At 45.8% G+C, this 25,188-nt stretch overlaps 2 protein-coding genes across 7 annotated transcripts in view; one reads left to right on the forward strand and one right to left on the reverse strand.

Moving 5' to 3' along the window:
- The first annotated feature begins 1,223 nt into the window (after nt 1-1,223).
- LOC109411034 (uncharacterized) lies at nt 1,224-4,352 on the forward strand. Its single transcript, XM_062850406.1, has 4 exons — nt 1,224-1,302; nt 1,374-1,871; nt 2,019-3,015; nt 3,387-4,352. The coding sequence occupies exons 2-4, from the start codon at nt 1,381-1,383 to the stop codon at nt 4,194-4,196; spliced, it is 2,298 nt and encodes a 765-aa protein (XP_062706390.1). The 5' UTR covers nt 1,224-1,302; nt 1,374-1,380; the 3' UTR covers nt 4,197-4,352.
- An 8,824-nt stretch (nt 4,353-13,176) lies between these two features.
- LOC109411053 (papilin) overlaps nt 13,177-25,188 on the reverse strand; it is a 392,526-nt gene continuing 380,514 nt past the window's right edge. For 3 of the 6 annotated variants that reach the window (XM_062847211.1, XM_062847214.1, XM_062847216.1), the window contains 13 exons: nt 23,906-24,876; nt 23,726-23,846; nt 23,490-23,669; nt 20,173-23,416; nt 19,930-20,109; nt 19,553-19,723; nt 18,410-19,237; nt 18,179-18,349; nt 17,057-17,592; nt 16,580-16,730; nt 15,892-16,338; nt 15,389-15,661; nt 13,177-15,303 (listed from right to left, as the gene is read on the reverse strand). In XM_062847211.1, coding sequence (XP_062703195.1) covers nt 15,161-15,303; nt 15,389-15,661; nt 15,892-16,338; nt 16,580-16,730; nt 17,057-17,592; nt 18,179-18,349; nt 18,410-19,237; nt 19,553-19,723; nt 19,930-20,109; nt 20,173-23,416; nt 23,490-23,669; nt 23,726-23,846; nt 23,906-24,876 — 7,416 coding nt within the window. In that variant the 3' untranslated portion in view covers nt 13,177-15,160. The remainder of the gene's footprint in view (nt 15,304-15,388; nt 15,662-15,891; nt 16,339-16,579; nt 16,731-17,056; nt 17,593-18,178; nt 18,350-18,409; nt 19,238-19,552; nt 19,724-19,929; nt 20,110-20,172; nt 23,417-23,489; nt 23,670-23,725; nt 23,847-23,905; nt 24,877-25,188) is intronic. The other 3 variants (XM_062847212.1, XM_062847215.1, XM_062847213.1) reach the window with 2 other exon arrangements.

Below are 25,188 nucleotides of genomic sequence, written 5' to 3' on the forward strand. Positions count from 1 at the left end.
CCTCCTGTCAAATTTTCATTCATGAAATGAGAGATCAGCTGATCCGAAACGTCTCGTAAAATGGCTCATAAAATAAAAAAAAATATATATGAATGGATCCATCGAGCAATGAGCCATTTTAAGAGACGTTTCGGATCAGCTGATCTCTCATTTCATGAATGAAAGTTTGACAGGAGGTTGCGCCAAAGCCCGTGAGTGTTAATATCAATAACTGTTGGAAATAAAAACACAGGCGAGGCTTTGTTCTCCAAACCCAGGCACTGACTGATATCGCTACCAGCTCAGTACCTCTCCTTTATTCAATCTAGGTATAACATATTTACAATTTATTTCCATTTACCTACCAGTTGATACCTAGCTCTCCACTGAGCTGTGTGATGCACCTCCATGAATGTACCTACCATTCAACACTCCTCATCACACACTCTCAGATCCGACGCGTCCCGAGCTACACCTGGCCACGTACTCCTCCAGCCTACCGAGCTCCTCCTTAGCAACCGAGCTACCAGACTCCTCCTGGCTCCAAGCAGACTCTGCTTGGCCAGGCCCTGGCTCCAAGCTACGTCTGCTACTAAGAGGCTACCAAGCTCCTCCTGGCTCGAAGCGTCTTCCGCCTCAAGTACCTTCTGCCATCCAGCTCCAGCGTCCATCGATCAGCCAGCACCCTCTGCCTCTTGGTTCCAGCGCAGGTCCCACACAGCTATCAATCCTCACCGAGTGTTGGTCCCCTCACCGCATCTTGGTGTCTCAACGAATATTGGCACCAGGCCTCATCGCATCTTGACACCTCATCGGGTATTGGCCTCCTCATCGTATCTTGGATACCGCATCTCGGTCTCCTCGCTTCCCGAACCACCACCAGGGCGTCCCTGGGCCCATAACCTGTTGGAAATAAAAACACAGGCGAGGCTTTGCTCTCCAAACCCAGGCACTGACTGATATCGCTACCAGCTCAGTGCCTCTCCTTTATTCAATCTAGGTATAACATATTTACAATTTATTTCCATTTACCTACCAGTTGATACCTAGCTCTCCACTGAGCTGTGTGATGCACCTCCAAGAATGTACCTACCATTCAACAATAACAACACTGTTGTTTCGTAAAAATTTTACGAAATTTTAATTTAATAGACTATGAACCAGTTGAAAACAAATAGAAGTTTTGGCTCAGTGTCAGCACGTCGTTCCTTTTCCAGGTGTTCCGTAAGTTGTCATCAGTTGTCATTATTTCTTTGTTTGCTTGGTAATGTAAATATACAAACAGTCAACCTTTTTTCTTTGCTTATTTACTTTAAAATAAAAGTAAGTTTTACGATTATAATTTAATTGTCTATTTAAAACTCTATATTATCCAAATTCGCTCATAATTTCAGACTAGAGATGAGCGAGATCGATCCTCCCCCGAGCAGTAGGGCATACAACCCGGAATATCCTCTCGATAGTGACGACGCCGACGATGAGCTGGGTGGCAGATTCCGACGAGACCCGTTCTCCATTTCGGCGTCATCACACATAGCTGGGCCGAAGCCCGAACAATATGAAACCAACTTTCCGCTGGACTCGGAAGGTGAGGACTACACTCGACACCCTAGTAATGTTACCGTTCGCGAACAGCCACCACCACCCAAGGTGTACAGGGATTTGTTCTGCGTGAAAACGTACCGCCGGGAGGATCTCTACCCAACGGAGCTGGACCCGGTGTGCTATCCAGCCTGGACATTGTCCGCTTATTGGCCAGTTTATGTTTCCAATTTCCAACTGATCAGTTTTGACGAAGTGGAGCGGAACGTGCAGGTGGCAACCTATTTTGCCAGCAAAGGACTCCTCAGTCGGATGATCTACGTTCGAGAAGGCGAGGATTCGGCTGTCCGGTATGGTTCTTCTATATTGTCCTTTTCCGGTGGTTTCCGGTTGTTTAGATCAAATTATCACTGTTGGTCAAATTTAATATCGGATACAAACGAGAAAGGCCCATCACCGCATAGTGGATTAATTATGAATTTTCTTTTAACTTTCAGGCGTCAACAAAGAAAAACTCTGTTGCAGGACATGTTGGTGTATTTTACCTGTCAAGAGGATGCGGAACGTGCCATTCGTTGCTGTGATAAAACCACCTACTACGGACACACATTGAATGTTTTACCTGGAAGAGTTCCGGTGTATTTCGATCCAGAACGAACTGTTTGTTTCAGAGTAGGAAAGAAATCCTTCCATCTTACGGACACAATTGTGGAACAGAAATTGCGATACAGAGGATGCGATAATATCGGGACGATTGTCAAGTATACTGACTGCGAAGTGTTTGTGGAGTTTGACGACGGATACTCGATGCGGAGGGCCGTTGCGGAAACAAAGCTATGGATTCCATCCATGTTATCCCATCCTGTCAAAAAACAAAGGTATTTAGAGCAGGACTGTAAATACCAAATGATGTTTATGATCCAGGAAAATCCCTCTTTCCTGGATATGGTTCCCCCGGAGTATGTTTTGAATGATTTGCTAAACGGCAAGTTACCTCCGGTGGTGAGGGACTGGGAAAATTGGACGGCCCCGAAACGCCTACGACCGGAAGTGATGCAGGCTATCACGCGTGAGCGGTTGAAAACTAAGCAACATTTGCTTGAGAATGCAAAAGCTAAGCGAGAGGCCAAACGCAAAGGTTTGCCCATTGTTAAGAATCCAGATTCAGGATACATAAAAAGGCACAAGCAAGAGGTACTCCGCCAGAAGGAAGCCATACTTGGTATTACGCACCACAATCCGAAACGACGAAAGGACAGTTTTGCCCACGCCGAATGGATCAAAAGCAGATATAATAAGTTACTGGAGGAGTTCAACGACACCAGATCGAAACTTTTGATAGAAAATCGGAACCGAACTCTAGCGGAGCGCAATAAGCTGTTCTACGACTTGCTACGGGTGGAGAAGGAGCTCGGCAATCACATCGACAAATATCTCATCGGACTAGAATTGAATGAGCTGTACAATGGTTTGGCTGTGGCTATTATAGTGGCGGTAAGTAGACGTTCTAAGGCTATTTCTATGGAGCAGCTTTATCTAGAACTTTCATTAAAAAAGTTGGCCAGGTTTTTTTTATATCCTCAAAAATCCAATAGCATCTTGCCAGGTCTTGCCTACTGGGTTCTGATCTGACATATATTCCTCCAAGTCCTTATCAAACATCCAGTAAATTCTCCTGCAAATAATAAGGAATTCTGTCGTTCAAATTTCTTATTGTTTGATTGTTATATACTTTTGTCATACACTAATGAAATAAATATAACTCATATTCGCTCTCCTGCATCTGAGGGGTTTCTTATTTCAAATTGTGTTTTAAATGAGCACTGATTTCACAGCGACTTTTTGTTTCTGTCCGTTACTTTCAGGGCGAAACCCCAAATTTCCCCAGATATCCAACCGACTTGGAGCACTCCGATGAGCAGGAACCGCTGGACAAGTTATGGCCGGTGTACGTAACTAACTTTCCCGTGACCGATCTGGATCCGAAGGCGCGGAATCAGCAGATTACTGAGTTCTTCGCTTCCAAAGGTTGCCCCGTCCAGATGGTCTACCTGGATGATAATGACGGATTCTACAATTCTTATCTGAAAATCATAAAACAGTTGGACATGCTGGTGTACTTTCAGTCTAAGGAAGTGGCCGACTCAGCTATAGAGAAATTCAACCGTATAACGTATCGGGGTTCCAAAGTGAACCTGCTTCCAGGTCGAAAGCCTGTCTATTACCAGCGGAATAGAACCGTGTGTCTTAAATTGGATAAAGATCCGATTATCGGGGAACAGTCCATAGACCGTGTGCTGGTTAATAGTTCCCCAGAATGGCTGCACAGTTTGAACCGTCATCCAAAAAGAGCTATCTTCGCGTTTATGAATAAAACCCAGTTAAGAACTGCACTTTACAGTGGTGTCCACCTGGAAGCTTTACCGAAGCGGGGAACATGGCAAAGGTACACGGAGAAGGATGTGAAGCAGGATCTCCTGCGTCGGATAGTGAACGATGCAGATTTCTTGAATCACCAACCGGAACCAAACGCTTTGCGGCAGCTGTTCGTGGTCGAATCGATGCCGGCGGATGACAGCGGTGAAATAGTTTGGGTTGGCGAATACTATCAGCAGCGCAAGAGGATGAACGAAAGGATCGGGGCGGTGCTGGACGAGTGGGAAAAACTACAGTGACTTGGGAGCAGTTATGGGTAAGTTTTTTTTTGTTTTTTTTTTTTTTATTATTATTACAACCTAAATTGGTTAAGACTAGTTTTGAATTGATTTCAAGTCAGTGATATTCTACACAGTAGAAAAAGAAGCATGGAGCGGAAAATCTATCCTAAATAAAATCGTTCACTAAATAAATCGTTCAGCAATGGGGCACGTTCGGTGTAGTACTAGATTTGTAGTAATGAGCTGAATTTTTGTATGGTGAGAAGGTCAATTCTCCATTTCTGCAATGAAATGGTGCAAAAATCGTGGGTATTATGATTCTCTGCCTAATTTGATGCTGTTTGAGCAAAATTTTGGATAACTATGTTGTTTCTGTTGCAAGAAATGGAGAAAACAACAACAACGTTGCCCAAAGTTTTGCTCAAACAGCATAAAATTAGGCAAGGAATCATAATACCCACGCTTTTTGCACCATTTCATTGCAGAAACGGAGAATTGACCTTCTCACCATACTAAAATTCAGCTCATTACTACAAATCTAGTACTTCACCGATCTGTTCTATTAACAGTAAGTCGACAATTATTTTGTATGAAGCGCAAAAGCGCCACTGGCAAAAACTATTGGCCTTATTGAAGCGCAATCCAAGGCATTTTGTGCAGATTAGCGATGCTAGCCTTGGAGTGGACCATTCAAAACGGACTAAGGACGCTGTACTCACCTTCTTTTCATCTCAACTCGAGTTCGGGACACCGCTGTTGAATACAGTCGCCGCGGCGCGCTCGTTTTACTATTGTATATTATTGGTGTTTTTCGCGATCCGATTGTTTTTCAAAGCATTTACACCGTAAACAGTATATTATTAAAGTGTATCTACGGCGTCAGTAGGGTAAAAGTACATACATACACACATTTATTTGTTCAACATCATTAACCCTTTCCTTCCCACGACTTTGAACGACTATATCTATGCCAAAAAAGGGTTTCCGAAAAAAGTGGTAGAACAAAAGTTATTGCAAATTGGCTAAATTTTTCGAAATCAATGAAAAAATTTTGGCTGTAAATCAATAGGTTTTTGATTGTTTATCAATAGTTCAACTATTGAAACAAGTACAGTAGACGTTCGATCGGTGCAAACGGTTTAACTGCAATGCTTTTTAACTGCAAGTCCGGTAAGTGCAACAAATTTGCAGTTATCGCACCGCTATCCGTCAAAACGGTGCGCCAAGTTAGCCCAAATGAACAATCGAATGAATTTTTCGTTCATTTAACGTCAATTGATGGGCTGTTGACGCCTATCTGACGTTGCAGTTATCGAATTTTGTTCATTAACTGAAACGTAAACATGTTGCAGTTATCGAACGTCTACTGTAGTTAGTAGTTGGGTTAACTTTATGAGGTTATAACCATATTCTAAAAAATATTGCATCATATTGCTCTAATTCCGTTTGTCCGGAGTTGGTCGAAAATCGCTCTAGAGCAACCATGGGAAGTAGAGGGTTAAGACAAGACATAATCAACAATAGTACGCCACAATACTCGGTTTGTGACTGCCGCTCTCCATCCTCGGTCACGCCCAATGCTCGTCTCTGCGCTCCACGCCTTCTTGTGTCAACCGGATGGTAAGCAAACACCAACTTTGCAGGGTTGTTGTCCGGCATTCTTGCAACATTCCCTGCCCATCGTATCCTTCCGGCTTTGGCCACTTTCTGGATGCTGGGTTCGCCGTAAAGTGCAGCGAGCTCGTGGTTCATCCTTCTCCGCCACAAACCGTTCTCCTGCACGCCGCCGAAGATCGTCCTTAGCACCCGTCGCTCGAAAACTCCGAGTGCTTGCAGGTCCTCCTCGAACATCGTCCATGCTTCGTGTCCGTAGAGAACCACCGGTCTTATTAACGTCTTGTACATGGTACATTTGGTGCGGGGGTGAATCTTTTTTGACCGCAGTTTCTTCTGGTGCCCGAGTAGGCACGACTTCCACTGATGATGCGCCTTCGTATTTCACGGCTCCATCATCTTGTCGTAGTCCACGTCAAGATTCGAATGAACTGGATAGTTCACACGAAATCCTTACGCTGTTCTGCACACCGTCCATCGTTGCTCTTATCAGTCTGATAAGCTTCCCGGGAAAGCTGTTCTCGTCCATGGTTTTCCATAGTGAAGATCTGGTCCGTTGTCGACCGGCCGTCGATGAAACCGGCTTGGTAACTTCCCACGAACTCATTTACTTTAGGTGAAAGACGACGGAAGATGATCTGGGATAGCACTTTGTAGGCGGCATTCAAAATGGCGATCGCTCGAAAGTTCTCACACATTAACTTGTCGCCTTTCTTGTGGATGGGACAGATTATCCCTTCCTTCCACTCCTTCGGTAGCTGTTCGGTTTCCCAGATCTTGACAACTAACTGGTGCAGACAGGTGGCCAACTTTTCTGGGCCCATCTTGATGAGTTCTGCTGCGATACCGTCCTTACCAGCCGCTTTGTTTTTTTTTTGAGCTGGTTGATGGCATCCTTAACTTCCCTCAGCGTTGGAGTTGGTTCGTTCCCGTCCTCTGCTGCACCAACATAGTCATTTCCTCCGCTGCCTGGGTCCTCCGTGCCTACATTCTCTTCGCCATTCAGGTGCTCGTCGAAGTGCTGCTTCCACCTTTCGATCACCTCAGGAGGCTCCCGTCCTTATCCCTGCAGATTTCGGCTTGCGGCACGTAGCCTTTGCGGGATGCGTTAAGCTTCTGGTAGAACTTACATGTTTCTAGTGAACGACACAGCAGTTCCATTTCCTCGCACTCCGCTTCTTTCAGGCGGCGCTTTTTCTCCCGGAAGAGACGGGTCTGCTGCTTCCGCTTCTGTCTGTATCGCTCCACATTCTGTCGGATTCCATGCTGCAGCATTACCGCCCGCGCTGCATCCTTCTCCTCCAGAACCGCTCTGCACTCCTCGTCGAACCAATCGTTTCGTCGACTCCGTTCTACGTACCCGATAGTGCTCTCGGCTGCGTTGTTGATGGCTGCTTTGACTGTACTCCAGCAGTCCTCTAGAGGGGCCGAGCATACCCTCGTCCGGCAACGCGGCCTCGAGATTCTGCGCGTATGCTGAGGTGATATCCGGTTGTTTCAGTCGCTCTAGGTTGTACCGTGGCGGACGCCAGTACCGTACATTGTTGATGACGGAGAGTTTTGGCCGCAGTTTGACCATCACCAGATAGTAGTCGGAGTCGATGTTGGCGCCACGATAGGTCCTGACGTTGATAATGTCGGAGAAGTGCCGTCCATCAATCAGAACGTGGTCGATTTGCGATTCCGTTTGTTGTGGTGATCTCCAGGTGTAACGATACGGGAAGCTGTGCTGGAAGAAGGTGCTACGAATGACCATGTTCTTGGAGGCGGCGAAATCGATGAGGCGTAGGCCATTTTCGTTCGTCAGCTGGTGGGCGCTGAACTTTCCAATCGTCGGTCTGAATTCCTCCTCCTGGCCTACCTGAGCGTTTAGATGCCTTATGATGATCTTGACGTCGTGATTTGGGCAGCGGTCGTACTCGCGTTCAAGCTGCGCGTATAATGCGTCTTTGCCATCATCAGTGCTACCGGAGTAAGGACTGTGCACGTTTATTATGCTAATGTTGAAGAATCGGCCCTTGATCCTCAACCTGCACATTCTTTCGTCGATCGGCCACCAACCGATCACGCGCCTCGGCATGTCGCCCATCACTATAAAAGCTGTTCCCAGCTCACGTGTGTTGCCGCAACTCTGGTAGATGGTATGATTAACTCTAAACGTTCGCATCATGGATCCTGTCCAACACACCTCCTGCAGCGCTACAATTCCGAACCCGCGGTCCTTCAGTATATCGGCGAGTATGCGGGTGCACCCGATGAAGTGGAGAGATCTGCAGTTCAACGTACCGAGCTTCCAATCGCAAGTCCCTTTTCGTCGCTGTGTTCGTCGCCATTGGCATCGGTTCGCATTCTTCTGTTGTTGATTTCGGTGCTGGTCTTTTTACGGCTGGCTCGCAGGGCCTGACACCAATCCACTAACCCAGGGAGCTGGGCTTAACTTCCCGGAAGCTATGGGTTCAGCATTGACATTTCCTCCAACTACAGTGCTAAATAGCTAGGTTCAAGCATCAGTCTTCGCCGGGGGTTGTGTTTTTAATAGGTTATTCACGGCTTATAAACGTTGGAGAAGCATTGCTGAGAGCACTACACTGGGTCATTAGCAAGATTTGGGAGAAGGAAGTATTACCGGAAGAACGAATAAAAGGTATCTGTTATAATTCAAAAAAGAACAACGGAACGGCATCTAAATAAAACACGTCTGTTTCAGTCAACAGATAAAACATTTCTATTTCTCCTATTCGGTACATCATTGCATCTGGGTTACTACTTGTTACTCGTTAGTAACGCATCTCTCGAAAAGGTGGTCACCACCACAACACCTCTTCCCTTAAAAAAGAACAATATTTGTTCAGAACGTTAAATATTCAAACTTAACTATTATCTATTAATTATCATTAATTTTGACTTGCATTAGCAGAACACAAAATCTAATCCGACATTCAAATATATAAACGTATTCGGGTGATTTTGCGCTTCCTAAGCTTAGCTCATGCTTAGGATTGCTCTAGACTCTATATGATGTGAAATGTAACCTGAATGCAATTTTTTGAAATTGAATAATTTCAAGAGTTTACACATTAAATTTGTTGTTCTTCTTGTCTCAATTATATAACAAACATGTTTACAAATTAAACTATTTAAACTAAATTTACAGGCACAATATTCATCTTGAAACATGCAAGCATCGTAATTAGTGTAACTACCCTAACAGTCGAGTCGAAACAATGGTATATCCCGAAACAATACTGTCGGGCTCTTTGTGACAAGATGAAACGGCAGTCACAGCTTCTAATGCACTATACATTGGTATTCGTCATTCATCATAGGTTGAAGTTTGATCAATTTGTTGCTGGCTCTTATCTCATACGCATATCAAGAAGAGGATGAACATGCTGCATTTGCGACTACGTTGCTGATCGATGCACTCTTTCCCCTCCGATAAGTGCCAGCTCTTGTTGCCCTCGTTGAGGTCGGTAAATAACAGTTTCTCGTGAGCAGGCTTGTAAACATTCGACACTTTTCACTACCTTCGTTTCGTTGCTGCGGTCGGGTGTCAGCTTGCTTTGTTTCATTCGAGCGCGACCGCTACCTCTTACACACAACACGAGCGGTAGAACGAAGATCAATAAACAAAAAAGTGGATCAAATCATCGTCATCTGACACGGTGACATTTGTCTAATTCCAGCTTTTCGCAAGATTTCAGCCAATGTTGATTAAGATTGGTATAATATTAGTTTATTCGTGTGTGTGATAAATCTATTACGACACATACATTTGTACAAAACAGCTCTCTTTATGGGAAAGACAGAAATAACAAAAACCGAACCATCACCCGAAGACGCAATCGTGGTCAAGCGCATTCATTCGACATTTTTGTTCCGGACAGTAGTTTGATCGCTTGTGTTGCGAATGTTGGAGACAAAGGCAGCCGAATATCGACAAAAAGGTGTCAAAGACTGTGATCGCTAACAAGACTGCTCGTGAGCACAGCATCGAAAGCTCATCTCTGATGACTAAATTCAATGTACGGCACTCACATTGCGATCGACGACGTCGGTGTAATGCTGTTGTGTTGCTGAGAATGCTCTCGGCTCAGGCTCGTGCCACCATGGAGAAAAAAAAACTTCGCAGTGCTAAGAAAAGGCAAAATCCAGTGAACTGCTGGACGAAAAAGAATCTTGCGATTCCAAAATGGCCTTATATTGCGATTATCCAATCATATAAAAAATGCTATTAAACCACTTAAACACAAAGCAAAATGTGTAGGAAATGCCGTCAGGAAAAAAAAGTCAATGATACGTTAAATCCACCATCTGAACGACAAAATAAAAACACAAAAATACATTGAGCGCAATGCATACAAAAGGATTTAACTATGCAAAAGATGTAGGGTGTAATGTACCGTATATTTCAACGTAAAAGCATAGCAGAAAAATTATGCATGGGGAAAATATTGCACTATAATAAACACACAAATTCACATGTAAACCATTTAAAAATTATCAGGGTAAAACAAACTAGGTATCGTATTAAAAAAATGCTGTTCAAAACACAAATTTGCACCATACGAATCACATAAAAAACACCATAGCTATCCACATTAAATTTCTTCGACGTAGAATCCAGTCTTCTGTAGCAACAAGAATACGATCTCCGGCATAAGCTGATCCAAGTTACTGCAACACATCTCCACGATTGCTCCTCCGTTGCTGTGCAGGTTTGCTCTGCTGATCGTCTTCTTGGTCTTTCCTGGCTCTCATGTGCTGCTCGGACTCAACGAAAAATAATTCTCAAAGAGAAAGGCACTCAAAGCTCGCCGAAGGTAAATGCTGAGAAAGTCCGCTGGAACCCATCCTCATCGTGAGCAAAATGAACATACCAAAATAGAACAAAATAGGCAAATACAAGTCAACAACAGACTTGCTGGACAAAACAGAATCATATGCGATTCAAAATGGCCTAATTATTGTGTATTCAGTTCAAAGTTGGATTATCCCGACTGTTTGTGAAACTGTTCAGAACAGTCGTCGAATATCGAGGGGGTTCTCGATGTATTCTATAGAAATCGATCAATCAGCAAATTAGTTTCGAGCACATCATTATTTCAAACATTCAGGTCTTCAAGAACTTCAAACATAGATAATTACCTTGGTTATTATGTAAATTGTCTCTACTATACCTTATTTTAGAAAATACACAACATTTATCGCGGAAAAAATATCCTCATAAATTTATTCATTGATAAACATTGCATCTGAACACCCCCTGACTTCCGCGCCAAAAAGCTGGCGGCTTGGCTGCCGGCAACAGCTGATCAAAGAATCAGTTGGCGCCCGATCAGCTGTCCTTGTTTCACCAATTGAATGTTTTTAGATACGCGTTTGCGCGCGAGATCTTTCTCGCTCGTTTTTGCTGTCAAATCCGTCAGCGACCGTTCACCGACCGTTTGAAACGTCGACTGTTTCAAACGGTCGTGAACAGTTTGGAACTGGACGGTCAATATCAAAAGCAATGTTCTATATGAATTTGAGTTTATTCTGATGAAATTAAGCAAAATACACAGTTCTAGTCAAAATTATTAAAATGCTTAAAATGCCGTCAGGGAAAAAAATAGTTAATTTAAATCAACCTCCTGACTACCATGGCAAAAAAAAATTGAACGAAAGAAAAAAACAAACACAAGAGATGCCGCCGTGCAAAATATACCGTGTACCGTATACCAAAATGTGCACAAAAATTACGCGGAAAAATACGAAGAAAACATGGCAAAAAAGTGATACTTTTAACACAAAAAACACGCGTAACCAATTAAAATACACTTGATAAAAGAAATAACACAATTCACGTACTACAAAGCACAAAAAAAAAACACAAATTCGTTGTTCTAAAAGATTATACTACACAAAACACGCCTCCAAACAAAAAACCAAAAATGAGGAATCGGTGGCCAAACCATCATTTTGATGGTAAATCCCATCCTCGTCGCCACTGTTATAATTCAAAAAAGAACAACGGAACGGCATCTAAATAAAACACGTCTGTTTCAGTCAACAGATAAAACATTTCTATTTCTCCTATTCGGTACATCATTGCATCTGGGTTACTACTTGTTACTCGTTAGTAACGCATCTCTCGAAAAGGTGGTATTACACCACCACAACAGTATCGTGTGTCCCATCTACAAAAAGAAGCACAAGTTGGATTGCGGGAATTATCGCGCGATCACACTACCGGGAGACTGCGCAGCGGTTCTCGTCGTCTATACTGTTCCACCTCCAAACACAATTTTCACCTTGACAGACTCACCCAGCGTTATTGCAGCCTTATCGTAGTACGTAGTACGCCTCTCATAGATTCAAACCGTCCAGTTGTAAGCTTTTCCTGATACAGTTCACATGGTTGGATAGCACTGTGACATCCGCGGCAAAATGAACTGGAACTTTCTTCACAAACAGTGCAGCGGGTTGGGATCTGCTGAAACATTGGATCGTCACGATTTTGAGAAATTCTTGGTCAACCGAGTGGCTGAATCGAATTGAGAAGCAGAAGCCGTTCTTCATTAGTTGAAAATAAAGTTCAGGTTATGAGTTCTCTGTCTTCCAGAAGCTATATGAAGATGGGGAGAGCAAGCAACAAGAAGCTGACAACCACTAACTACGAGGCGTGGTGTTTTTCGATGCAAGCGCTGCTGCTCTATGATGCGAGCAAATGTGGATGTATGTCAACCCCGGAACTCCGTCGAATCCTGTGACGGTCGGCGCGTGACCTGAAAAAGACGAAACGGCACTGGTTACGATCCAACTGACGGTGGATGAGAGTCAGTACGGGCTAATTCGAGGAAAACCCAAGGCTGGGAATACTTGGGTGGCATTGGGGGACCATCACCACTGGGACAGAAGGTAACGTTGTTAAAGCAGATTACGAACTACTGCGGCGAGGACATGGAAACCTATCTGGTGAACATCGAGAAGTTGTACGCCCGGTTCGAGAACTCTTGTTTTGAATTGACTGAGTTGTGCGAGCTGATGATGGACCGTATGACAGCAGAGTTGACGGGACGAAGACGTAATAGCGGAGAACAGCGGGACCAGATCCTGCTAGAAGTTCTGGTTATTCTCGAATGTCGATACTAAATGAACATTTAACAGAAACTATGCGAAGTTGATCATGGACGTCACTTTTTGGAGTCGTGGTCCAACTGTTGAGTAGTTCAAACTGGAAGGTAGACGATGCCTACACACTGCGGCAACCACCTGGCTGTTCGCTGCAGTATCGACTACTCCAACAGCAGGCAGGCATCGTGCAGAGGCAGAGGTGACATCAGACCGTTTGGCAGTAACTAGTAGGTGGTCATCATAATTCAAGAATCAAAACTTTTACCGCTATATTCATCATTTGCATTTATTAGTTCCAGTTAATTTACGTACAGAGAAGCAGCATAATATCTACCTATAGCTTAACAGAAGCGACTAATTCGCTCATGGCAGATCTCGAATACTTCCAGTTTTGTTTTTCACTATATCAATAAATATGTACACATCGTTCGACTTACAAGGTTTGCTCTATTTTAAATTAAGGCGAGCATTTTTAACAGATCTTAAAAAAGAAGCCCTATTATTAGATGAAACAAAAAAAGAATGTGAAAACGAGTAAGAGGTCAGAGAATTTTAAAAGTATAAGCCAAAACGACAGTTAAATGCATTTACTGGAAAGTTTCGTTCGGCTTCGCGTTTAAACCTAGGATTTAGCCTAAGAGGAGGAAAAAAGTGTAACTCCTAATGAATTTGGTTTTTAGCGTTTTCTCTCTGCACCATAAGTTAGAAGCGATGAGAGTAATGGAGGTGGTAAAACGATCGCGATTGGTTCAACCTAGTAGCTAGGACAGAATAAAACTCTTCGAAGCGAAAACAAGTTGCACAGTTATGCTCGACATGGTTCCACTAAATCAGTGATCCTCAGCCTAACTGTCTTTGCGGGCCGAAATTGAATTTTGAAAAGCGACTGCGGGCCGCAAGACATTAAAGAGTTTATTTTTAATAAAATCAAGATTCAATACAAAATTCGTTTGTTTGATTTTTTGAAATTATTGAACATTAGCAAAGAACCAAACAACCTGTAGTTATCAGGAGGTTTTATTTCACTAGAAAAAAATTCTGAAAATCGTAGGAAATTAAAAACAGGATACTGTCATTAATATTTAGGTTTTGTAGTTCTTAGTATTAATAATTTTGAGCAAATTATTTCAGACTAGCTATTTGTTAGTTATACGAAAAATAAGCAATAGCGATGCTGGCTAGAACAATATGGACCTCTTTAAGAATGTTGTGGATAAACTTACAGTGCAGAAGTTTAAGACACGAACACAGATAAATTTCTTGTAAGTCCCCTGGATCCAGTTTTGAGAAAATATCGAATGAATTTTCTTACTGCAGCTTAGTCATTTCCGGAAAAGTATATTGAACCCTTTTTTTAAATCTTGAAACCGTGTTCCAAAATTTTTTGGGACATTTCGTGGATTTTATTAAATTTCTGAATGATTTCTAGGGTTCTCGAAAGAAATTCCGAAAAACTGCCTTGAGATACTGTTGGAAATTCTTGATGATGGAAAACTTATCTTGCGTAATTTCTTACGATACCAATGAAAATAAACCTGCAGACATACTTTCCTGAGCAATGTGTGCAAGTGTTTGTATCCAATTTAGAATAGATAATTTAAGAGGAATTCCCTAAAATATTGTAAGGGGAAGAAGAGTTTTCAGCGAAATTCCAAAAGTTTGGACAATACTTCCTTTGCATGTTTTGGAATATTTGGAATTAAAAAACACAAGTCCGAAATCCATGACAGAGAACCTGTAAATTTAGCCTTTTTTTGGAACAAAATTCGAAAAAGTAGTCTTTTACAGTTCGTAAAACTTTCAAAAATCTAACAGCTTTTGAAAAACTCTCCGGGATAATGGCAAAGTTCATCAGTAGTTGATATTCATTCCCATTAAAGTTTTGAATTATGGTGAAATTTCTGATTTTCATTATGGAATCTTTGAGTGGGCCACTTTCCAATATATTCCAAAATCAGTTCGCGGGCCGCACAAAACCTTGTCGAGGGCCGCATGCGGCCCGCGGGCCGCAGTTTGGTGACCACTGCACTAAATCATTTACCTACTTTGGAAAATTCGTTCGTATTTCAACTCTTAATACCCTCGGTGGAGGGCTATTTAAACCTAGATTGGTAGGGGCTAGAAGACCTAGAACTAACGGAAAACACTGAAAGCAGCAGATTCACACATCACTCACATTCAGCCAGCCACAGCACATCAAAATTCGATTCGAATTCCATTCCTCATCCAGTTGCCGCCGAGTCCTCTTTGTCTCAGTGGCGTAGCTGTCCCGCTAGCGTACAAGATTTACAGCAGAACCGCGCGTAGTACTTGTGGTTGCAGAAGCGAGCCTCTACGATCAGGGAGCACTTGGCCAGGAATGGGTTGTCGGTGCAGCCTGCCGGGATGTAGACACCTGGAATTTGCGCGGGATGGGATTAGTGAGTGTCGTGGATTTGACAATGTTTGATGATGGGATGCCCTCTGTACGGCGAACTTACCTTCCACCCGGATGTTGTTCTCCTCGAACGCTTCGGAGTGTTCGTTCCGCGCGAGACATTTGTACGAGCCGGAATCCGACGGGAGGGCGCCGAACACGTGCAGCGTGTGGTCGTCCGCGATGAAGACCCGGTTGGTGGGTTCCATGATACGGCCATCCTTGAACCAATTCACCGTCGGCCTTGGGTAGCCATCGACCTTGCAGCCGATGGTGATGTTACTGTTCGGGGCGAACTGGGTTCCGTACGGGAGTTCCTGACGGGCCGATACCGGCGCTGATTAAGGAATTACGAAAATTTAGATTAGCAGAAATTATAGAAGACAAACGGGAGGTGTCCACATGGCATGACTTCGTTTGGTTATGCCATTCCTAATTTGGTGTGACGTCAAACGAATTCATGCCATTTGGAGTATCCCACTTTAACTATTCGTTGAAATAAGACGCCGTTAGTAACATTCGAACAATTCGAACAAAGCGTAATCAATTAAGGCCGCCGAAACTTACCTGGATCTGGGACATACACTGGCGGAGGAGGAGGCGTGTGGACTACCGGTGGGGTCGGGCGAGGATACTGAGGAGGCACAGGTCTGTAGGTAGGAGCGTGAGTAGGACGGGTATGAACAATGTACCGGAGATATTTCTCATCTACCGGATCGGGAATGTGGACAGGACCGTAGGCCTTCAACGTAACGGTTCGGGAAATACCCTTACCGGCGCCGGAGTAAGCCTGACACACATAGGAACCAAGGTCGGATAGTCGCACGCGGGTGAATTGAAGCGAGTAGTCACGATTGATTAGCTTGATTGGCATCATGAAGGTTTCCCTCCACCAGGTTACGATCGGTTTCGGATAGCCACCGGCCGGGCAGCGCAGCGTCGCCGGTTCATTCAGTTCCACCACCTCAGTAGCGTTGCTGTCACCCACGATGTATGCATCCCTCGGGACAGGGTCTGCATGTGTATGGGTGTCAATGTGTTAAAAGCACGTGCACGAAGTAGATTAAGCGTGTGGGTAACAAAACAATTCAGTACACCGCAAAACCAAGCACCAAATTAGTGTAAAGAAAAGCAGTGTCATACAGGAAGAGTAGAAAACAAATTAGAAACGCAAACATTTGAAAAGAAAGTTTTAAGTAGCACAGGTGTAATAGCCATTCATATGACGCTCGATGGGCGCTTCGCGAGCACTTACCGTTGACCTGGAGTTTAACTTCTCTGAATACTGGCTCTCCGACGCCATTGTCGGCAATGCACACATACGTTCCACTGTCGGTGCGATGCAGCTGAACAATCTGTAGATCTCCGCTCGAAGTCAGCACGAATCGTCCTTGGTTGGTATTCAGCTGGAATCGATGAAAACCATTATAAAATTATTATTCGGCCAAACCAATCAAAAGTTCCGATTATTTTAACCAAGATATCTGGTTGATGACGTTCTGCAGTCTTGTAAGGTGCTATGTTAACTAGAAGCTAGCAAACCAAGCGCACAAATAGGAATTTGTGGAGCTTCGAAAACTTTGAAGTTGCTTTGGATGGTCAACGGAACTTAAAAGCTGCTTTAAAGACATGTTAAGCATTTCAAAGCTGCTTAAGTGGCTCCAAAGAAACCTTCGTGGGATTCGCAGAAATCAGAACTTTAAGCTACTCCGGATCGATCATTTCTACTTACGACAACTTCTCCCTTCTTCCAACGGATCGAAGGTGGTGGGAAGCCGGTGGCGTAGCACCGCAGTGTTGCAACGCCTCCCTCTTCCGATTTGATGTCCAAATCTTCCTCGGGCACTGTTTCCAATCCAGGAGCCGCAGGTTCTCCAGTGGGATAGGACGGCTCCGGACGTGCCGGCGGTTCTACAGGCGGGACACATACCGTAGCGCATCCAGCTTGACAACACTTGTTATCGCTGCGACAGTCGGCATCCGTTCGGCAAGCATCCTGGCAAACCGTTGCATTAGCCAGCCGAGGACATTCGCCTTCCTTGCTAGTTGGTCGACATATGGCCACAAACGTGGCTCCGTCCCGATAGTCACTTTGTAGATCCACGGCACATTCCGTTCCGGCTGGGCATCGCACGGCGGCGCAAGGTTCTTCGCAGGAGCACCGTTCACAGTCGTTGGTCGGATCGTACGACCGGGCAATACCGTACGGACAATGGATCTGCCGGCACTCTTCGTTGTAGCTCTCGCAAGGGTCGACTTCGTTTTCAACTGTAATATTACAAACAAACGATTAGCACATCAAGAATTGGTAACATCTCTTCGGATTAGTCACGAATAGGGAAATTGAAGAGAAAGTTGATTAGCAGTAACCCATCTCCAAGAAACAATTCGTCGGACGAACACCAAGTAGAGAAGAGTAGAGAAATTTCCAACACGTCAGGTGGAAAACATTGATAATATCTCGAGGTGCGATGATCGATCATGAAATGCCAATGATAGAACCAAGCTGATGCGTTGATGCGCGATGATCAGGATCCAAACTTACGCTCCTCATTAGCCCTGGAAAGGTCAGCATCGCAGTACAAGCGACACTGTTCATACGAGCGGAAATTATTGCCGTTTCCATCGCAGCCGCTGAAGATGAACGCAAAACAAGTTTCCCGGTCCGTGTCGTAGTACCAACGTTTTTGATAGTGCTCCTCCTCGGAGACACTGCAGAGGCCAATTCGGGGTGGTAGGGTACATAGGTCTTGGACGACGATTTCTTCGATAGGAACATTTAGGAATTTATTCGCGAGGGTACTTTTGTATAAGAGTTCTTAACCAGGAATCGTGTCTAGGGACTTGTACTTACCATGTTTGTCCTCGCAGGTCGATTCGCACTCTTGAGCCGTTGCAAATCGGTTTCCATTGCCTTCGCAGCCGCTATAGTTGAACGGATGGCACGCCCGCGTTCGTGTATCGTAGTAATACCTCGGAATGGTTTCTCCGCATGGTCCGGAATCCTTGGCGTCTTGACATACATCTGAAAACGAAAGTTTGTCAATCCATGTTCCAAGTATTTGCTCTAACGTCTCAGTCTTACCGACTCCTCGGTACTCTCCACATTGCCGTTCGCACTGTTCCTGCGAGTCGAACCGGTTCCCATTACCACCTTCTCCGCTGTAGTAATTCTGTTCGCACGATGCTCGTTCCTTGTTGTAAACGTGTACGATAACTGGATTATCGCCGGTGCCGTATTCGTAAGGTTCGTCGCAAACACTTGCGGTCGGCTGTGCTGGGCGCTCCGGCTGACGTTCCGGTTCTCGTTCCTGTTCTGGTGCTGGAGCCGGTTCAGTCCTACATTGCCGTTCGCAATCCTGTTCTGTGTAGAAGTTATTGGCATTGCCTTGACATCCACTGAACGTGAATGTGTGGCACCGTTGGCTGCGCTGATCGTAGTACCACCGAGTCTCATTCTCGTCGCACCGTCCGTAGAACGGTCGCAGAGTACAAGCATCTTCAACACTTCCGCAAGAACTCTCGCATTCGTCATATCGTTCGAAGTTGTTCTGATTTCCTCCGCATCCGGTGTACGTGAATTCCATACAGATTCCCGCACTGCGATCATAGTGGTACCGACGTTCGTAGTTCTGGCAGCTGCGATCGCCGGAGTCCACCTCGAGGAAGCATTGCCTGCTGTCGAAATGTTCCCTATGAGGGGGTTGATCTGGTTGAACAGGCTCAGGCGCTTTTTCGCCACCCTGGACACATCGGTTGACACAAGCGTCTTCATCGGCAAAGTTGTTTCCATTGCCGCCGCATCCACCGTAGTAGAACTGTCGGCAACGGGACTCTTTCGTATCGAAGTACCAGTGGGCAGTGTAGTTCTGACATTCGCCAATTTCGGCCGGCAGGAAGCATACGTCTTTCTCTGGAAGGGATTTAGGGGTGAAAGAGTGTAAAAAAAGAAGGTCAGACTTTGGTATCTCCACACGGAGAACTTGTAGGGTTAGTGTTACGATCCAAAACACAGTCAACGATTAGGTAGGGTTCCAATAAATACGGGTTAAGAATTTTGCCGTTTCGTTGTTGGAATGTGTAACAAGTGTCCAAATCGGGAGATTTCGTACGCTACACTTCAGATGGTAGCTTCATTGCCAGGAGAGTAGTTTTCAATAGGTATAACACATTCCATCCCAAAGCGTGAGGTTACTTCAACGGAAGGAGAACAGCAGCGGCTACTTACCGACCTTCGGTGGACACTGCTCTTCGCACTGGTCCAGCGAGATAAACTGGTTATGATTGCCACCACAACCGGTGTAGTAGAAGGGCATGCATTTATTATCGTCCCTGGCAAAATGCCAACGGGCCAGCTTGCCATCACAACTGCCAGCCTCCATTGGCAATGTGCAGCTCGCTAGTGGTAGTAGTAGTAGTAGTTTTTCAAATTACAGTTAGAAGTTTCAGAAATATTACTATTGCACTTAGCCGTGGGATGGTGTTCTTTTTTGTATTTCTTGATTAGCTTACATGCTAAAACTACGATTAGGGACACTACAACCATAACCGAAACATATATACTCATTCCACAGCCATTAGAAGAGCAATCGAGGAAGTACTTACGCTTGTGAACTCCAGGTTTCTTGCAATGGTAGTTGCAGGAACTCTCCGTTGGGTAGTTGTTCTTGTTGCCCTTGCAGCCTCCATACAGGAATGGTTCGCAAGCGTCGCGTTCCTTTTCGTAGTACCAACGTGCAAACGTTCCATTGCACGGTCCAGCTTCCATTGGTTGATCGCAAGGTGCTGAAAAAGAAACAGTTCTTCGACATTTCTATCCAAAAAAACAACCCTGCTCATACTACTTACGCATCGAATCATCCACAACGCAGGTGCCCTTGCATTCTTCGAGCGTCTCGAACCGGTTGGCATTGCCCAAGCATCCGCCGTACGTGAACTGAGCGCACGTATTCCGGTCCGTATCGTAATACCACATCGGGTAATACCCAGTGCACGGTCCGGTAATCTTCGGCAAATGGCATCGGTCCTTTCCTTCGGGCATCTCGCAAACATTTTTGCAGTCTTCGGCCGTGTCGAATCGATTCTTGTTTCCGTCACATCCTCCGTACCAGAATCGTCCGCAACCACCGTATTCCACGTCGAAGAAGTACTTGACGGTGTAGTTATGACACGTTCCCATGTCCTTCTTGAGTACGCATGCCTTCTGTGGCGATTCGGGAACGAGTTCACAACCTTCAAATTTGCTTCCTTGGGCTTCGTTGACTCCGTCCGGACAACATCCATATTTGCTGGTTGCGCATGTGCAACCCTCAAAGTTAGGTCCCTGGGCAGGTGTTTGTCCATCCGAGCAACACTTGAACTCACTGTACGAGCAATGACATCCATGGTTATGTGGTCCCTTGGCGGCGGTTACTCCATCCGGACAGCATCCGAATTGGAACGCGTGACATGGACACCCGGCAAAGTCAGGACCCTCAGCATCAGTTTCCTTATCCGGACAACAACCGAATTCAGCATACTGGCAACCGCAACCCACGTTGTCATGTCCTCTAGCCGACGTCTTATTATCTGGACAGCATCCGTACGGTGAATATTCACATCCGCAACCTTCCAAGCTTGGGCCTCGCGCAGGGTTGATGTTATCTGGGCAGCATCCGTACGGCGTCTCCAAACAGCATCCTTCCCTATTCCAACCATGAGCTGGCGTTTTTCCATCCGGACAGCATCCAAACGGTTCCTTGGCGCATGAAGCACATCCCTCCTCATTCGGTCCGGTTGCCGCCGTAACATTATCCGGACAACATCCGTAAGTCGATTCTGCGCATCCAGCAGCCACAGGTACTTCCGTAAGCTGTTCCAAGGGCTTCTCTTCTTCGGGTTCCTTAACTCCTGGACATCCCTTATAATTAGGTCCCTTGGCTTCGGTAACTCCATCAGCACAACAACCATGTTTGCTAATAACACATCCAGCCACCGTAGTGGTCTCCACTGGGCATCCCTCAAAGTCGTTGCCCTCAGATGGAGTGACCTTGTCTGGGCAGCATCCAAACAGACTCTCAGCGCATTCTGATTTCGGACAGCCCCTATTTTTGGAACCCTTTGCCGGTGATACACCATCCGGACAACATCCATGTTTGGTCTCCTTGCAAGTTTCCGGCACTGGACAGCCCTCATCGAATGGTCCCGTTGCTTTGGTTTTATCATCTGGACAACATCCAAATTTGGACTTCGCACAAAGTGGCGTTGCCGGCCTTGGCTTACATTTCCTTGGTTTCTGCTCCTTCGAAATAATTGAAGTAAGTGTGTACGGTGTGCTACTTTCATCCTCATCGCCATCAACTCCGCGAACCCAAATGTCGAAAGTGCTGCTCTCAACATCGGTGCTCGAGTCTGTCGACGCATCGCTAACGTCCGTTGAACTTTCAGTAGAAGCTTCACTTGATTCGGATGCATCGCTGACCGAAGATACCGTTGATACTGCTTCAGTGCTGGATGGCTCTTGCGTTGAAACGGTTTCCTCGGTAACGGTGGATTCTGTTGGTCCAGTTGATTGGGTTTCTTCCGTATCTGTAGTTGCATCGGATGATTCTGTACTTGATCCTTGTAGGGTTGAGCTAGAGGCTCCTGTTGAATCAGTAACGTCAGACGAGTCGGTGCCATCAGATGCATCGGTGCTACTTTCCGCGGCAACTGTGGAGCTCTCAGTTGAGAAATCTTCGATAACTTCGTCATCCGTTGATAAGTCAGTTGACGTTTCGGTAGACGATTCTCCTGTGGTACCTTCAGATGATGCAACACTTGATCCGGCAGTAGTTCCTGATGATGCTTCCGTAGTAGATGCGTCTGATGAAGCGTCAGATGTTTCAGTTGATGAAGAAGATTCAGTTGTTGAACTAGAATCTGTAGTTTCGGATGAACTGGATGGACTAGAACTTTCGGTAGTTGTACCGGATGGACTGCTGGCAGAAGCGCCTTCGGTTGTTGTATCTGCTGAACCGGTTGCTGAAACACCTTCAGTAGAGGATCCCATACTACTGCTTTCGGTAGCACCTTCAGTTGAACCCGATGTTTCAGAAGATGCAACAGTTGTGCCAGAGACATCCTTACTTGAAGACTCCGTACTAGTTGCTGAGGTATCCTTTAGAGATGACAGCGATTCTAATGTTGAACCATCTGACACACTATCTGAAGAAGCGATTGTTTCCGCATCACTTGAGGCATCGCTAGAGGCGTCGACTGCTTCCGTAGTTACTTCTTCATCGTCACCTGAGCCCTCTCCCACGCGTACGTCAACGTCAAAGTCAAATCCAGATCCTTCAATTGTAGAAACGTCTGTCGATGTATCAGCGTCAGTTGCTCCGGTTTCAAACCCAGTTGCATCGCTCAGCATCATTTCATCAGTCTCCAATGAAGACTCCGTGGTAACCTGTGAGGATTCCAAATCAACACCGTCAACAAGCGTACTGTCATCAGTAACCATCAGAACTCCATCCGGTGATTCGGTTGCATCTTCGTCCTCATCTTCGCACCACTCTTCGTCATCATAATCATCCTGCTCCAATGGCTTACTGGTCGCATCAACTGGAATGATTTCGTCATCTGTGCAGTCTTCGCTGTTGCACGATTCTGTGCTCAACTCAATGGTGTCCACCTTGCAGTTAGTCTCAGCCACTACACTTCCATTAGCTATACATAATACCTTTCTAGACATAAATCCTCCTCCACATGCCTTAGAGCACTCCGTCCACGGCCCAGTAAACCACTGTCCAGGACATTCCGCCGGTCCATCGCATTCCCGCTCGCTCTCGGGTCGCAACGACGCATCGCACTTGTAGTCATCATCCGCTCGCTTCAACGACTGACCGTCGAATACTCCGCACACAACGGTTCGCGTTTGTACACCCTTGCCGCACACCGCCGAACACTTGTTCCACTGAGACGTGAACCATTGGTACTCGCAAGGGGTCGACTTGCACTCCCGTTTCAGCTCTGGCATTTCACGGTTCGCGCAGAACTTGTTGTCGTACACCGTTCCCGACTTGGATGCGCAGTACACGGTCCGTGTTTCCATCGTTGATCCGCACTCTTCGCACTGTTGGTGGAGGATATTGGCTTTATCAGAGTCTGGTCGGTAGAGAGTCGCTGAATGGCATGGTTATACTTACCCCACTCCAGGACGAAGCTATGTAGTCGACGCCTTCGCAAGGTCGTAGCATACAGGTTTGCTTTTCTTCCGGTTTCTCGGTAACACATTCCGAATCGTCCAGAACCGTGATGCGTCCTTTCTCCTTTCGATAGCAGGTCACTTTACGCGTTTGCTCACCTTCACCGCATAGTTTGTTGCACTGTGGAAGAGATTTCATTGAACTGGGTGTTTAGTGGGAAGAAAAGGTCAACTTACAGGAGTCCACTTGCTGACGTACCACTCCGGACAAACGGTTCCTCGGTTGCATTCCTGCTCTGTAGCTGGCTTGTTACCTACGTGCTCTAGACAGACGGCGTCTTCAACTTTTTCCGCAACTCTGAAATCAAAGACGTTGTTAGTATATTGAAACCAGGGTCCTGTATCGCGGAAACTTACCCTTCAGGAGTAACTTGTTCGCAGTGCACATCCCGAGTTTGTTTGCCTTCGCTGCCGCATGGCATGGAACAGTTGCTCCACTGGCCTTCCACCCATTGTGGTGGACAAGATTCGAGTGCACACTTCTGAGATTCGGCTGGCCGAGCCGCTGCGTCGCACAAACCTTCCTCGACTTGTTTCAGAATCGTTCGACTGTTGCAGGTCACTTTCCTATGTTGAACACCACCGCCACAGCTTACGGAGCACGGTTCGTAGGGCGTGTAGGTCCAAGAGTAGGTGTCCGGTTCATCGACCGGAGCGGACTGGGACGGTACACTGTATTCGTAGTTTACTCCGACGTTGCGATCTTGAGATAGTAGGACCAAATATACGGATTCACTGGTGGGTCCCAAGCAGGTCAGCTTATCGGGAGCAGCGAAGCCTTGTGGTCTTCGTTCGTAATGCCAATCGCTTCCGGCGAAGTGGATTGCTCGTGGGAAGTCGATACGGTAGTTGCCGTTAAGGTGGTAGAAACCTGTAAGGTTTCGAATAGCTAGGTAGTTGTTGGACGGGCCTCGTTCGCTGATTGCGATGTTGGTAGCTCCCGCTGGGATCAACAGGAGGTCGTTGTAGCCAACCTGGAGGTTGTTGGCGTCCAAAAGCCCCGTGACAGTTTTGCACCCACTTCCATCTCCCTGGCAGGTTCGGCATTTGTCTTCTTTGGCGTTGGACCCGAGCATCATGTCACATCCAACTGCTTGACAAGTTCCGTCGACGCAGACATCGAAGGAATCATCATTACACCGCGTACCATCGGTTACCTTCGCTTTGTGACGGTAGTAGAATCGCTCTCCAATGGGCATGCAGTTTAGCTCGCAAGGATTTGGAGCTTTCGTGTATGGCACCCACTGGTACCGGTGGTTCTCGAAAGGCACATCGTTGAACTCGGAACATTGTTGTTTTCGGAAGTCCAGTTCACCATCCGGACAGTCCTGTAAAAAATCGCACTCATTGAACCGTTATGCATTTTCACACGATCCTCTCTAGAGAATTCAATTTCGTCGAGTGAACCCAAGCATGATAAATTGTCATCATTAGTCATGTATTTCGGAGCTACGAAAGAAGACACTCCATTTGGCGGCAGCCAGCGGCGGGAGCATCCTGACAACAACAGTAGCAGTACCAGCAGCAGGGGCCACACGCTTCGTCTTCTCTAATAAACCAATCTCAGAAATTGTTTCCATTCCATTCCTGTGACACGGTGTGCACATGGTGGGAGCCAAGAGAGTCTGGTTCTGCTAGCA

The sequence above is a fragment of the Aedes albopictus genome, chromosome 1, assembly GCF_035046485.1.
Source record: "Aedes albopictus strain Foshan chromosome 1, AalbF5, whole genome shotgun sequence".
Taxonomy (NCBI): Eukaryota; Metazoa; Arthropoda; class Insecta; order Diptera; family Culicidae; genus Aedes; species Aedes albopictus.